The sequence below is a fragment of the Diadema setosum genome, chromosome 4 (genome assembly GCF_964275005.1).
Source record: "Diadema setosum chromosome 4, eeDiaSeto1, whole genome shotgun sequence".
Taxonomy (NCBI): domain Eukaryota; kingdom Metazoa; phylum Echinodermata; class Echinoidea; order Diadematoida; family Diadematidae; genus Diadema; species Diadema setosum.
Window position 1 is genome coordinate 15,495,044 of NC_092688.1, and position 15,618 is coordinate 15,510,661.

Genomic DNA, 15,618 nt, shown 5'->3' on the forward strand with positions numbered 1-15,618 from the left:
ACGAGAGTACTTATCTCAAAAGTATAGCTGCACATGTGAAATTCAAGTATCTGAATAAGAAGTTCCTAGATTTTTTTTTTCCTTCCACACTTTCCAAAACAGATCCCTTAATTACGTCTACTCTACTCCTTCCTTCTCAATCAAGAAATATTTTGGTGAAACTCTTAGTAAGAGACTACAAGCCTTGGGAACTAAACAACCACATACTCGTGTGCAGTGCAAACATCATGTACACATAGACTCAGCCACAAGGTGACACACCAATACACATTTACAAAATAGGAAACATACAAACCAACCAAGCAGTAGGAATCTCTTGCCAAAGTCATTAGACAAATACCACGAGAGAGACACACATTGTAGTAAAAATTCTATGAGACGTCCCAAAATATACATAAACAAACCATCAGGGTACAATTAAATCCCACGAGGCTGCAAGGTATAAACAGATGGTGTCGATGCTTCCAAAGACACTATGCTGACTCGACACAAATACCCACACTTGCATACACAATGCAATGACATCACTTTCACAATGACTAAGACAAAAAAATTGATTGTAAAATAGGCGGCTAAGGGAACGTGACGATTATTCTGCTAATACCTCACAATGAAGTACTTTACCTACACTACAACAGTAAATGAACTGCAGTCACCAAACCTGATCTTAAGACTTGCCGAATAAGCTTTCATGTTTCCATGGCCCCGTTTAAAGGGAAGGTAAACCCAAAACGCAATGTGGGTTGAGTGAAAGCAGCAACATTAGTAGAACACATCAGTGAAAGTTTGAGGAAAATCGGACAATCGATGCAAAAGTTATGAATTTTTAAAGTTTTCGTGTTGAAACCGCTGGATGAGGAGACTACTAGAGGATATGACGTATGAGTGGACAACAATACAAAGAAAATATAAAGGAAATTCAACAAAAATTCACTTTTCTAGAATTATGAAAGAGAAATGGACCAACCTCTTTCAGAAAGCAGGGGGAATAATTGCTACCCCTAACATATGTCAATATCAAGTTGATGGAATTTGTAATTTTCATGAAAAATGGATTTTTGTAGAATTTTCTTTATATTTTCTTGGTATTGTTGTCCACTCATACGTCATAACCTCTAGTAGTCTCCTCGTCCAGCGGTTCCAACACCAAAACTTTAAAAATTCATAACTTTTGCATCGATTGCCCGATTTTCCTCAAACTTTCACTGATGTGTTCTACTAATGTTGCTGCTTTCACTCAATCCACATTGCTCTTGGGGTTTATCTTCCCTTTAATAAAGCTGTTCATAAAGTTATGCATGACTTTAGAACGACTGGAATATAAAGTGTCAAAATGTGTGCAATTTTTTTTTTTCTTACGTTTTAACAAAGAATGACTGCATGTGAATATTTCATCTATATTGGGGCAAAAATACACTTTCAACTAAAAATGTGCATTAACATGTAAGAATAATCATTATCACCTGCAAATTTCAAATTAAGAATAATTAGGAAACCCACTTGGCTTGCCATATTCAAGTCATTCGTAAAGTCATGCATAACTTTATAAACAGCTTTATGAAACAGGGCCCAGGTGATCCCAGCACAATGGAAACAAGGTCATATTATTGAGCTAACACAAAGGCAGAACAGGGTAAATGATATTTTAGCAACATAAAAACAGATACATGTATATATAAAGTGACAATTTTGAATCTCTACTCTTGCGGCCTTTGTCATCATTCAGGGAATAAACCTGGTTCTTGCTGCGGACCAATGCACGATGTTTAGTGGCTATTGAATGAAACTGAAGGACTCCATGCAGAGATCATGAATCAAAATATGTCAAAAAACAGAACACAAGTGTTCGTTACACTTGTACACATTACTTGGAGCAGCACAACTTAACAGTGAATTTGGCAATATAACATACAAACAAACACAAGTGGCACATTGTGTTTCCTCGAGGGAGACAGATGTAGCTCAAGTAACTACTGGGGCTGGGACAGTGACCGAGGGACATAACAGGGTGACCATGGAGGTGGACCTTTTAACCTCCCTAGTGTAACTGATGACATATCAAATCCCCATTTCAATCAACTCCAAACTCTTTTAAATTCATCTTTGTGTTTCTGCATTCATTTGCCTTCTACAATACGACAGAGCAGCAAACCCGCTTGGCCTCTTGCACACCAGAGGTGCTAGTACTCTTGATTAGTCAGTTTGGACATTCACTTTGCACATAACCAGAAAACAGTCATTTTTATGAACAGGCATGCTGGTTTTATAAATTCACTGAGACAAGCATCCGTGATGTAATGGATCATTCATCTCATCTTCACAAATGGCACTTGCCAGCACATCCACCTGACAGCAAGCCTGGTTTTTGGTTTGTTAATTGACGGACCATTCTGGTCACCTGGTCCAATCTAGATATTGCAGCACAAAGCAAAACAAAGAGGTCTAAATAAAAGGCGAGTCCCACTTTTTATTAGGACTACATTTGTTTTACTTTGTTTCTTGATATCTCAGCCATTTTAAAACCGACTTTCATTAAATGAACTTTTAATTTCTCTTCAAATTGTATGCCCTTTAATATTTGAAATATTTAGTGGTTTCTAATTATCTCGCAAAAAAAAAAAATAATAATAATAATAAAAAATAAAAAAAAAATTAAACCTGAATCCCCATCTCAACCACAACAATACCATCCCTTTGTTTCAGGAAATCTGAAAATCCCTGCCAAAAGTTAAAAGAGTTTATATCTATTCTCTTTCCCTGCTATAATCACAAAGAGTGAGAAGTGTATGTCCAGAAATGCTTACCTTCAAGGTCCTTTTTCTTAAAGAATAACTTTCCAAGATGTTGAATTATCTGTCATTTACAGAGTCTTTCAAAGGGTTAAGAACAACAGCTTTGATGTGCTATCATAACATTTGAAGGCTACCACTCGCTTCTTCTACAAGCTGCCCAATACTGAAAATCTTGCCTTTGGATTCTATGTTGGCTTGGTATAAAATGCGAGGTAACACATTATATAGCAGCAATAAATGCTGGGGGAAATCAAACACTGTACATTTTTGTTGATCAACACATTTGCATAGGGATAGGACATTCATTTGACTAAATTGCGCAAAACGCTTGTTTGCTGGTTTGTTTGTTTGCTATTGTTTCTTTTTTATGGGGGTGGGGATGGTGGAGGCAGTCAAACTTAGCATAATTGTTACAACTCTTCCATGGGAAAACAAATATCCATGTAGGGCCTACCCTGTGATAATGACATTGTATTACTGTTATTATGATAATGATAACCACATACACTTTTTAGGAAACATCACCCATTCTCGTAAGTCCAATATCTATACTGTAACTATGGCTGCAAATTTTGGATACAAACAGCAGCCTGGAAATCTGCAGATGAAGTCCAAATCGAGATATCTATTACAGTCTTCTCAGCTTAGTGTAATATCTGTACGACAATCTACAATTGGTCTCTGAAATGTCCATTGCTTCAAACCATTAGAAGCTGCATCCACTGTGAACATATTTCATGAGCTTTGCTAACATTTACATTCAAAGTTGATAATCATGCTCGGTCAGAAAATATTTCAGATACCACTCTGAACTGTCTGCGACATTTTTGGCCTAAAAAGCACTGTACACACAAAAATATGCATAGGTGGGACTTACTCAAACAACATTTGAACAGAGATTATGCCTGAAGGTGCATGAGGTTTGCCAGCATCCCTACTGACTTTGTGTATCTACCCGCCTTTTCTTGTTAGATGCACTACTCTAAAAGCTGTTATTTTCACACATGTGGAGGTCAAAGACATTTTAACAAAATGTTGTTTTTGCGATTTGATACCAAGGCTATCCTACAGTAAGTGCACTAATGCCTGTTCATAAATCTTATTTGATCAAGATCAGGTGGCAAAATTTGTGTGTGTTGCTAAATGTGCAGCCCGAAAGTGATTTGCAAAATTTTCAAAAATTAAACCCTTCTGAAAACAGCAGCTTTTACAGTATATTATTCATGATTGTATAAACTCTATGGCCTGTATTCACTAACGTGGCTTAAATCAAAATGATGGTGTAAAGTCTGCAGTCATGCAGGTATCAATGTATGGTCATTATGTTAGCATACGCAATCTTTCACACACATTTGTGCACATTAAATTTGCACAAACCACAGAGTAAATCTAAACTACTTTTGTGAATACGAGCCTATCAATCTGAAATGGACATCATGACTCTTTCTTTCAAAAACCACACACACAAAAAAGAAAGATCCATTACATAAATCCAGGGACATTTCAGTCATGCATTGTATGCATATTGCTACACTACTACCTAATGTTAACCTTGCCCCTTTGAAGAGATGAAGGTGTACCAGACACTTTTAAGTTTGATGACTCTAGCAAACTGCCATTTCTGGTGCAAAGATATGCCTGTACCCTAGTTTGCAAAGCAAATCAAAATGCATGTTCTCCTTTCTAGACTCCTGGGAAGCAGGAGACTGAACTAGAAACAAATACAAATAGCAGCGATGCTTTTTCCTCTATCTAAACATATGACACAAAGAAAATCAACCCACCACAAGAAGAAATGTAATAGCAAAAAATTAAGCATACATTACCCTATAAAATGCACACCCAAGTTGATAATACTTGTACCATTCTCCATTCTTTTCTATTTTTTTTTTTTCAACAGTTAAAATTGCAGATTTTCAGATTTTCAAATGAAAGGTGATGGTATGTATTATAATCTACACAGACAAAACAATGTTGGGATGAATATTGCTATGGTTATTAGTACTGGGAATAAAAAGCTGGTTTCGTCAGCAGCATACGGATCAACAGCCTTCGGTCCCGACTTCCAGCGGGTCTGCTTGGCTGGTTTTGCTACGTCCTCCTCATCCTTGTCCTCGTCGTCCTCCTCCGGCTCCTCATCGACGTCGTCGAGACCGGGGATTGCTGGTAACCTTGGCACGTCTGAAGGATCAAACATGCAAAAAGAGCTCAAAGATCAGTTTAGATCTATTCCAAAATATATAAAGCATCAAATATGGCTATGTACAAGGAATTCTGGGAAGCAATATGGGCATAGTATTGAATGTCTGTACTGGCATAGTATTAGATGCTAACAATTATCTTACGATATATCAAAATATGACTTTTCCTTCAAGCGAAGAATTTCTATCTTGAACTCTTAGGTCCAGTAAACTTGGATTAAATTCCTATACACCTAAGAGCATAAATACAACATAAGAAAGGTAATCATTTATCCTTGTAATGGATGATGGATGATGCAGTCAGAACATCTTCAAAGTTGGACATAGATATGCTCCTAAAAAGTGCTTTTTGAATGAAAAGTGAACATACACTGTACTCTGTAAACTGGAGCACAAAGCATAAAAAAAAAAACATATTTGAATAGATCAAATATTCTATTTTTGTTTCTTTTTTGGTGATATGTCATGTTTTGGGGGTAAAAGACAATTTCCAAATAAGATAACATATTTCTTGTTCATGAATGTACTCAGTAGAACACACAACAAATTCAGACTTTTTGAGGAACTGTTGTTTTCCCTCAACACGACCACAGACTGCTGATCTTGAGGTTCCTGGTTCCACTACACTGGAAACTGTGGCTGCGCTAATAGGCAAGGCATTTCATTCTCAATGCCTTCTCCATTGGAGGGGACTGAAAGGAACTAGGTTCTGTGGTGCTTACAATTAAATATTAACTCTCTAATGGCTTCCTCAGTGGCCATATGAAAGATACATGTACAGTACTCTCCGCTTAATCGGGTAACGCTTAATCGGGTACTCTGCTTAATCAGGTAAGAAATGCTCTGCCAGACAGACAATACCCGATTAAACGGAGACTACTGTAGTTATCCAACCTTGAAGTAAAACATTATCTCACCGTCCACTGAGCCCTTGTACACGACGATAGCATTCACTTTGGGGTTGTCCAGTTCTCCCTATATACACAAAAGTCAAGAAAATAACACTTCAGTAAAAAAAAAAAAAAAAAAAATGAATAATAAATAATAAAATAAATAAATAAATAAAAAAAAGTATAAAAAAAAACCAGACAGGAATACATTTGTTGAAAGTAAACGATTAATAGATAACACATTATACTTAATATATTTGTTGTAGTATCATTTCACATCTTTGTGACAGTCTTGCCACAAATAGCATGTACAGGAATCTCTCCTTGGCAGGAGTATTCTTCAGACTCACTTTTGCACATTTCACTCTAACTGTAAAGGAAGAACACATAAAACTAATTAAAATAATTGCAATCTTTTTTAATGCAGAGCTTTCACCCATTAATTTTCATGACTTCACTCAAACTGAAAGGAGAACACATAAAACTAATTATTGAAATCTTTTGATGAAGGGCTTTCACTCACTAATGTTTATGACAACAATGTATGTTGTAGTAAAAATGTACATTTTGATTGTTTGGAAAATATGCCTTTCCGACTGAGTGTTTTATACACTTGTAGGCTGTTGGTACACAGTGTACAACTTCTGAAGGTACAGATGTACCATCAGAAGTGGCAGAATCATATATTGTACAGTCGCTTCCCCTATACACAAGCATTTTTCAAACTGAGTAAAAAAGAAAACTTCATACTGTATGCTGATTATGATACTCATTATTGACAAGTCATGCCATAAATGTTGTTCCAAACACTTTCTGTGATGCTCATGGCATCTTTCTGGCAAGTTTAGAACACAAAGTATATTATTCCTTCTGTATGACAACACACAATATATGGCCTTGATTCTGGTGGATTACCATCTCAGTGCAAGTCAATAATGTTACCCCATGCAGTGTGAAAAAACCTCAGTGAGCAGAGCCTGGTACTGCATTCGAGATACAGGTACATTTTGATGCATCTGTTCCCTTACACATGTATGCTTGGTGTACACAGGGTCATGTTACTGACCATGTGGTCTTCATGCTCTGAGGCAACTAAATTTATATTTGATCTGGCTGAGATACCAAGTCTGTTAACATTATCTACTTGGAATTAAGTTATCAACTCACTGTTTCTTTGAGACTTTGGCAATTATCCATGAGTATATAATCTTTACTGAGATAGCATTTTTTTTTTTTTCAGGTATTGAAGCAATACCAATTTAAATTTGGTATTTTTATATGACTTAACCTACTGTATTTTCTTCTCTTGTTCGTTGACTGTAACTTCCATCATGTCTTTCAGAATAGTTTCTACTAGATAGATGACACAATTTAGTTCTCGTAGATGTTTTTCTAGACTTATCTTTATTTGTTTGATTACTTTATAACCTTTGTAAGGTCTTCACAAGATTACAACAATGTCTCTTACACCATTGTGATACCAGGATGAGGAGTGCATACAATACTTGGGGATACATTTTAAAAGATTTTGCAAGGCAGTGACAAATATCACTACAATATATCTTTTAATCAAAGTATAGTATTACCGGTACACAACTCTCCACAACATGTTGTTAATGTGAACCTGCTCTGCAATACACAGTGAGCCTTCAAACAAAAATTACTACAAATGGGGATGAAATACTTGGCAAAACATCGGTATGTCTATGGGCAACAAGCTGTCCTTTTCATATGGAACAAAAAATACTGACTAACCATGTCCACAAGAGGCAGAAACTCCACTCAGCCCAGCTCATTGCAAATGCATGTTGTAAGTTATGAAGCCACTGAATTTAATATTGCGGTGTGATACATACCAGACATGCCATGATTGCATACGGTACCATGATTCTAAACCCAGAACCTGGATCACCTCAATCATCTTGTATGACTTTGAGAAGGCCCTCCTGGGCTTCTACTCAGACTAATACATGCTGCTATCTCATTGACAAAGTGTCGAGTGTCACACCACATCATCTCGTAATACATCCCACACTAATCACACCGACATGAAACTTTGTGTCACTACTGTAACATCCTGTACGTGCAAAATTAGCTGTTCTTCACTGACTGAAAGATAGCAGAAAGCCCTCTATATGTTAGTTTAAGAAAGGCAAAGAGCTCAAAGGTAGTAGAAACAAAATATCCTCACTAGTGGCTCCTTGAGAATTGTTTGAATCCTATGTAAAATGACAGAGTACCATGTAAAGTAAATTTCCAAGGAAATCTGCATGCATGGGTAAAATGAAATACCCAATTTCTAAAACTGGAAATATGAAGTACTACTAATAACAACATTAGGATTCAAATAAAAATGTGTTGTCTCAATGCAAAGTGGACGATCTGTTTGAAAAAAACAAAACACTAAGCTACAACTTTACAAACGTGGAATTGTTAAAAACTTAAATCTGTAAAATGTTTTCTTCATTCTAAATTGCATGAAATAATTTGTTCCCCCCCCCCAAAAAAAAAAAATAATAAATAAATAAAATAGTTGTGAAAGAAAAATTTGGAACTCTTTGGGTTTGTAAAATTTCACACTTAATGTTAAAACTGTGGAGATGGGAAAACATTGGATATGATGGTTTCCAGCACATTGTTCTGGCATTGAAAGCATTTTTTTTTTAAGTCTTTACTCCACATATATTGTCACTGAAATGGACTAATATTACATCCTTTGCTGTTGGGGAAGAAGTAAATGACTACAACCTTGTTTCAGTACTGAATAATGCCTCCAGCACCCTTAGGGTGGAGGCATAAAAATCTGTCACTTCTACACTTAGCATACAGTGAGCATGTTTACCAGCCATGACACCACCCAGCACAGGCACCCATATTTGATTGGCCAGTGACTATTGACCACATATTGTCTTAAAATGCAAACTTCATGTCTCCTAAAATGAAATGTAACAGAAACACAGTGGACTCCCATTGTAACGAAGTCCTCGGGACCGGCAGTTTTCTTTCATTAATATCGAAATTTTGTTATAACCGAACTATTACACAGTAAAAATACATGGTGCAGATGATGTTGTGGCCTGAATTTTTACAACTACACGTATGTACTTCATTGTAACCAGAATTTCGTTATAATCATGTTCGTTATAACAGGAGTGCACTGTATTGGAAGGGGGAGGGGTCAAGAAAGATTTGAATAATACCTTCTGGAACTCCACCCTCAGGTTGCCCCCAAAAGTGGACACTTCATCCTGGACCCTCAGTTTGCTCTTGCTGACCGAGAAGGGAATTACTTCATCATGGGCTGTCCCCCGCCCGACCTTTTGGTAGATGTCCAGTCCTGGGACCACAGTGTGCTGTTCATTCAGGACAACATCAAACACCTGTGCACAAAGGAAAACAGATCAATCAGAAGATTATAAATAAGCCTTCTGTGTATTTTGATCTTCATTAATTGAAAAAAAAAAAAAAAAAAAAAAGGTGACAGGTTCGAAACAAAGATGGGTGAACCCTGGTAGTAACTACACATATGACTCTTAACAATGTTGTAGCTCCCCATTAGCATTGCATGGGTACTATTTGTGCCTTTTCATGGCAAATTCAAAACTCTCTGATACTACCATTGTTGCACCAATGCTTAATTTTGTGCCTGAATGTAACCTATGTCTTCAATGATGATTAATAAATTTTGATGGTTTTGTCATTCATACAATATGTGACACTTTATCATCTGTGATATTATAAGACTCAAGGACTGATGGGGCGACAGGTTACAAATACTGTGAAAAGGGTCACTTTTGAAGAAGTTTATGGGATGAAGACACACACAGGAATATGCAGGGTGTTTGTTCAGACCATAGTAAACATCTGACTAGACATACATGACAAAGCCAGTGACTGCCCCTCCCCCCCCCCATTTCTATATATTCCCCAATTGCAGTACCTTTAACAAAAATTGCTATTTTATTCATAGATCCTTGAATCATCACATCTATCACTCATACACCAAACTTCATTTCTGAGAGTCGCAGCCTACAGATATTTACTCTCAAATAGACAATGCAGTGCTACATATAAATGTACACTCCAGAGGTTCAGGAGCAAAATACAGCTTTGAGCTTTATAAGTACCAGTACAACATGTTCTATGGATAGTTTCTGTTAAGAATGGTATTGAATCATGCTTAAAGGGATGGTATAGTATTGGTTGAGGTGAGAATTTAGCTTTTAACTTTTTTGCAAGATACTTAGAAACCACTTTATGAAATACATGTACATAAAGGTATACAATTCTGACAAGAATTCAAAGTTTATTTGATGAAAATCGGTATTGAAATGGCTGAGATGTCAAAAATCAAGGTAAAACAAGGCGATCCTGTTCCTAATAAAAGGTAGGTCCCACCTTTTATTAGGATTGCTTAATTTTGGATATCTCAGCCATTTCAAAGCCAATTTCTATCAAATAAACTTAAAATTCCTCTTAGAATTATATGCTCTTTCATATTTCGTGAGAAGTTCTATCTATCTCAAAACATTATCGTCAAAAAACGTTGGAAACCTGAAGCCCCCACCTCAACCGAAACTGTACCATCCCTTTAAGCTACCCACTTAATGATGCAAAATTTCATGAACCAACATTGTCCACTGATAACAAAACTGTTACAGTGGCCATAAATTTTGGATGAATGTAAGAATTGCACATTACTGATTTGCTGCTTGCTCGCTACTTCCCATTAACAATGTACATTGTACCTACAGTTGTATAAATTTGTATGTGACCTGCTACAACAAAAGGATCTGAAAGTCGGGGAGACAATTTTCTGAAAATAACGTGACATTATTCCCTTAATCTTCCACTTTAATTTCATTTATGATACGACTCATAAAAGTACTGGGTTGCGGAGATATCGATGATTTTATTAGCGCATGTCGAGTGGTTTAGGAAGTCAGCATTTTGAGAAAACTTCCTTACAGACGCTATCATGATCAAGGGGAGGCAAAAGACAGTTTTCACCTCTTGACAATAGAAGGCATGCTCTCAGGAACCTCCGCGATGTTCATTCAAGCTTTGTGCAAGCAACCTACGCACGACCAATCAGTAACCAGGATGCCATGCACTGACCAATAAGATCACTCCCTCATTTCTAGGGGCGGAGTCTAGCTCCAAATCTTCTGACACATTTCTGTGTAGTTCCGTTGAAAGTCGGAAAATCATGGCGCAGAATAACGCTAATTTATTACCTTTCATTTAATCACTTAGCTTCCAATTTTCGGCAGATGGTAGATGATACATTAGACTACATAATTATGCCAATAAAAGAAATCTGATCGTTTTGACCAATTTTGATGATCTGACTTAAAACTCGATTTTCTCGGCTCAACCGTCAGCAACGTTAGGATCCTTTTGTTGTGGCAGGTCACAATATGCCTAGTGTACGCCCATATTCTGCTGAAATGGGCCTGCCACTGGTGATGAATTCCACGGGTACACTGGCTGCTAAAATGCTCCTGAAGTGTAGGTTGAATGAGGAAATTTAACCTATTGTAGATTGGTTGTTATTTGTGACCTGCTACAACAAAAGGATCCTAAAGTCGCTCACGGATGAGGCGAGAAAATTGAGTTTGAAGTCACATCATCAAAATTGGTCAAAACAATGGGATTTCTGTTTTTGGCATAATAATTTTGTAGTCTAATGTTTTGTCTATCATCTGCCAAAATTTTGAAGCTAAATGATCAAAGGAAAGGCAAGAAATCAGCGTTTTTCTAGGCCGTGATTTTCCGACTTTCAACGTAACAGACACATGTTCGAAAATTCGAATTTAGCGCCACAGCTAGACTCTGCCCCTAGCAACGAGGGAGTGATCTTATTGGTCAGTGCGTGGCATCCTCATTACTGATTGGTCGTGCATAGACCGCCAGCGTTAAGCTTGAATAAACATCGTGGATATCACTAGGAGCATACAATTGTACCTTCTATTGTCAAGTGGTGAAAACTGTCTCGCCTCCCCTTGATCATGATGGTGTCGGAAGGAAAATTTTGAAGGCGTTTTTCTCGAAACTCTTACTTCTACAACCACTTGACATGCGCTTATAAAATCATTGATATCTCCGCAACCGAGTAATTTTATGAGTTGTGCTATATATGAAATTATAGTAAAGAGTAAAGGAATAATGTCATGCCATTTTTAACAAATTGTCCCCCCCCCCCCGACTTTCGGATCCTTTTGTTGTAGCGGGTCATATTTGTTTGCTCTTTCACTCGTGCTCTCTGTCTTCAGACTGAGCAAAGAGAGAGAGAGAGAAACAAAACAATACAAACTATTTCATTAGGCAAAGTAAAATAATGAACATGTTTCTTGTTCCCATGTGCTTTAAATTTTGAGGCCACCTCAAAATATTTCTCACCCTTTATCATATAAAAGAAGGTATTCAAAAAAAAAAATTTTAATCCAGAAAATCTCAAGAAAACAACCTTGTACAAACTTTGCACTAGTTTCAGTATCTGTCAGGAAACATGTAGATCTACACATCTACTTGCAATGTCACTTGCATTTTTGTTTATAATTGAAGGCCCTCAATCTCTCAATCAATTATTCAAGCTGACAAGCTTTTGATCTCATTTACACGGCACATGCTGCATGCACACATCACATTAATATCAATAAAATAACTGTCCTACTGTAGTGAGTAGCATTCATGCTTCATCACATGTACAAGGTTGTACTTGTATATGATACAAATTGTATAGCTCTGCAAATGCACGCTTGTGTACCATACGAGCTGGAGCTTTCATCCCCCCCCCCCCCCATCAACTCAGGCGGTCAACCATACACATGCATGTTCCAGATTCTTAGAAATACCCCCTATTCGGAGGGAAAGGGGTGAGGATATTGACCCCCTATCACAGGCTTTTGGAAGGGGAGCCATCAAAATTACCCCCCTATTTTTTAGTGTTTTGGAAGGGAGGCCAGCAGAATTGCTCCCCTGTCACGTTTTTTGAAGGGAATGAGGCGGCCAGCTGGAGCCTGGCATGCTTTACAGCAAGACATGCACCCCTGTTCAGATTTTTTTTCTCTTTTTTTCTTGATCTAGCTATTTCAGAATTGTTTGGGAAAGATTTTGTAAATTACCCCTAATTGGAAATATTTCGGGGAAAATGATAAAAGACCCTCCCTAACCTAAGGATTTTTCAGGGATTTTCCCCCGAGCTGCTCTTTGAAAATATACCCCTTTCCCGAAAAATCGGAAACGCGCATGCGGTACTGATCACCACCTGGGGGGGGGGGGGGGGTGGACTTTCATCATCTCAATGGCTATCATGCAGTTTATATCATACAACATCCTGGTTTAATACAATGTTTCTGTGCAAAGTCAAAGTCATGGAGAGCAAAGGTTAATAAGCCCAAATGTGAATTGAGTTAAAGCAGCAATTTATAGTACAAAACATCAGTGGATGTTTGAGCAAAATCGGGCAATCAGTTCTGAGGTTATTAGATTTTTAAGTTTTGGTGTCGTCATCGCTGGATAAGGAGAATGACTACATTGTAAACTTCTTCATAAATGGACAATTTAGAGGAAGTAAAGAGAAAGAGAAAGGTCAACATTTCATGGAATCAGTGCATTTATATTTTTATTTTTCTAGCATCATGATGAAAGAGCACATGTCATAGAAAGCAGGGCGGGGAGTTGGGGACAGTAATAATTATTATAAGAAGTTGATCGAATGTGCCAATTACTTTTTCAGTCTTTACCCCCCCAAAAAAAATATATGAAATTTCATAAAATTCTAATTTTCTTGGCAATCAAGTAAGAAAAATTGTATGATCGTCAGAGCACTGTCGACATAATTACCGGTAAAACCCAGAGACTACTTTGGTTCATTAAAGTTTAATTAAAAATTATTTTGATGTTTTGTGTGACTGCAAAAAAAAAAAAAACTAGAAAAGCACTCTGACAGCGCAGACCTCCACCAAGCATGCAGCTCATTTCCACCACTGATCTTGTTCTTCCATAGAGATATCAGTGATTTCCACCCATTAGAGACGTACTTGTATATGTAGCATTGTGTGCTGAAAGTCGCCCGATTTCCTAATATAGAAGCCTTTGTTACGTCATAAACCCTCAGCTGCACGGCGCGCCTCGCCCTAGCAGAAACTAGAGCACGCACTCTAGGGCGCGCATGCAAACCTCAAATACGCGCAGCCTGAACTCCCAAGTTCATTGACCCTACTTGCCAAAATATCAAAAATCCTTCATACAAATTCCCCCAAAATTCTCGGATCACCACCGCACCAAAAGTTAATCGTTTGTTACTTGTGTCATTCTCAACCTTTCCTGCAAGTTTCATCCCAATCTGTTTGTTTGCACACAGACAAACGAACGAACACACAAACCAACGCCGGGCAACCGTAACAAAAACATAACCTCCTCCTTTGGCGGAGGTAATAATCCTGGTCCTCTGCTCTGGATTGCCCATGGTTTTCTACTGCCCTATCAGGCTATCTATGCCAGGTCATGGACATTTTTTTTGCTTTTGAGCTGAGTGTGAGGAAGGAGTCTGCTTCCCCAGTGCTTGCAAGTTGCATGTTTATCTAAACCTTACAGGATGTTTCTGGAGGAATCAATCATTGAATCAGCTGATCAGTGACAGTGTGTGTCAGTACAGTACTAAAACTTAAAGTCAGTGAAGTAGGCTAGGCTGGAGTAGTTCTGAGTGACGACCTGGCTGATCAAGAGATCGAGTACAATTACCTTCATTTTTGGGGCAGTAAACCACACTTCACAAAACTTGAGCACCAGCACGTAATCTCCGTCCTCTTCAATGGGCACATCATAGCCGAAGGTTGAGAGATGATAGCGCTCTGTCTGGTACAGAATAGCGTCGCTTGGGGGTACCCTCGCGATGGGCATATTCTTTCCGTAGTCAGAGGCGATACCGATGGTCAGCGGGTCCTCTTCGTAGCGGGTGCCGTACATGTCTACGTGCGTAGGCCCTCCGCTGTTCACTGCAAATATGACTTCACCGATTCCGGCACATTTTGTGATCTCGTGCATCAGAAACCAGACGGTTACTAACATGACATTGGATATATGCTTCATCAATTTCATGATCACGGTGTAAAACGGGCTCCACCCTCGAAACTTAAGCTGAGAAATTACTTTGATAGAGAATATGATTACAAGTAGCCTGGACGCGGGCTTCACCGGTTGAGATACACACACACACACACACATGTACATGTACTCACACGTACACACACACGTATAAACGCATACACATACGACAAGCCAGCTCGTGGCATTTGCGAAAACAGTACGGTAAACTGTGTGTATAATGTAACTGTGTGCGGTAGCATTATGTTGAAGTGTGGAAACCATTCGCACGTGTGACCGATCCTTGATCCTGTTGGCCAATACAAACTGCACGCGTAAGGTAAAGCCGGTTTACTAAACTGAAATGTGTACTTCCGTAATTTTTAACACAGTACATGGTTGTTCATAAAATTGAAAACAAAATATTTTGAACTAAAAAATAATTTTTGTTTATCTTTATTATTAATTGATGATTTTATATGAAAAACTGTGTATTATAAATCTTCATAACAACTACCAGCACTTTCAACTTACCAGAATCTGGTGGCTTATTCCAGCGTTGTTTTGCTAATTTATAGTAGGCTAGGTTCACACCGTCTCAGTGCACAATGTTCGTAGCAAAGAGTAAAGAAGCTAGCGCGTCTA

At 37.9% G+C, this 15,618-nt stretch overlaps 1 protein-coding gene across 1 annotated transcript; it reads right to left on the minus strand.

The window, feature by feature from the left end:
• Positions 1–3,293: 3,293 nt before the first annotated feature.
• Positions 3,294–15,074, minus strand: LOC140226935 (malectin-A-like). The gene is made up of 4 exons (XM_072307362.1): positions 14,632–15,074; positions 9,084–9,263; positions 5,911–5,968; positions 3,294–4,973 (listed from the first exon to the last, which is right to left on the minus strand). Exons 1-4 carry the CDS (start codon positions 14,986–14,988, stop codon positions 4,741–4,743), a joined length of 828 nt encoding a protein of 275 aa, XP_072163463.1. The 5' UTR covers positions 14,989–15,074; the 3' UTR covers positions 3,294–4,740.
• Positions 15,075–15,618: the final 544 nt, after the last annotated feature.

What these genes read in the sequence shown, in the direction of transcription:
- LOC140226935 (XM_072307362.1), bottom strand. Translation starts at nt 14,988, where the DNA reads ATGAAATTGATGAAGCATATATCCAATGTCATGTTAGTAACCGTCTGG. An exon ending in TGAGGGTGGAGTTCCAGAAG is followed by an intron (nt 5,969 to 9,083) that starts GTATTATTCAAA and finishes TTGTGTATATAG; the next exon opens with GGAGAACTGGACAACCCCAA. An exon ending in GTACAAGGGCTCAGTGGACG is followed by an intron (nt 4,974 to 5,910) that starts GTGAGATAATGT and finishes TTGATCCTTCAG; the next exon opens with ACGTGCCAAGGTTACCAGCA.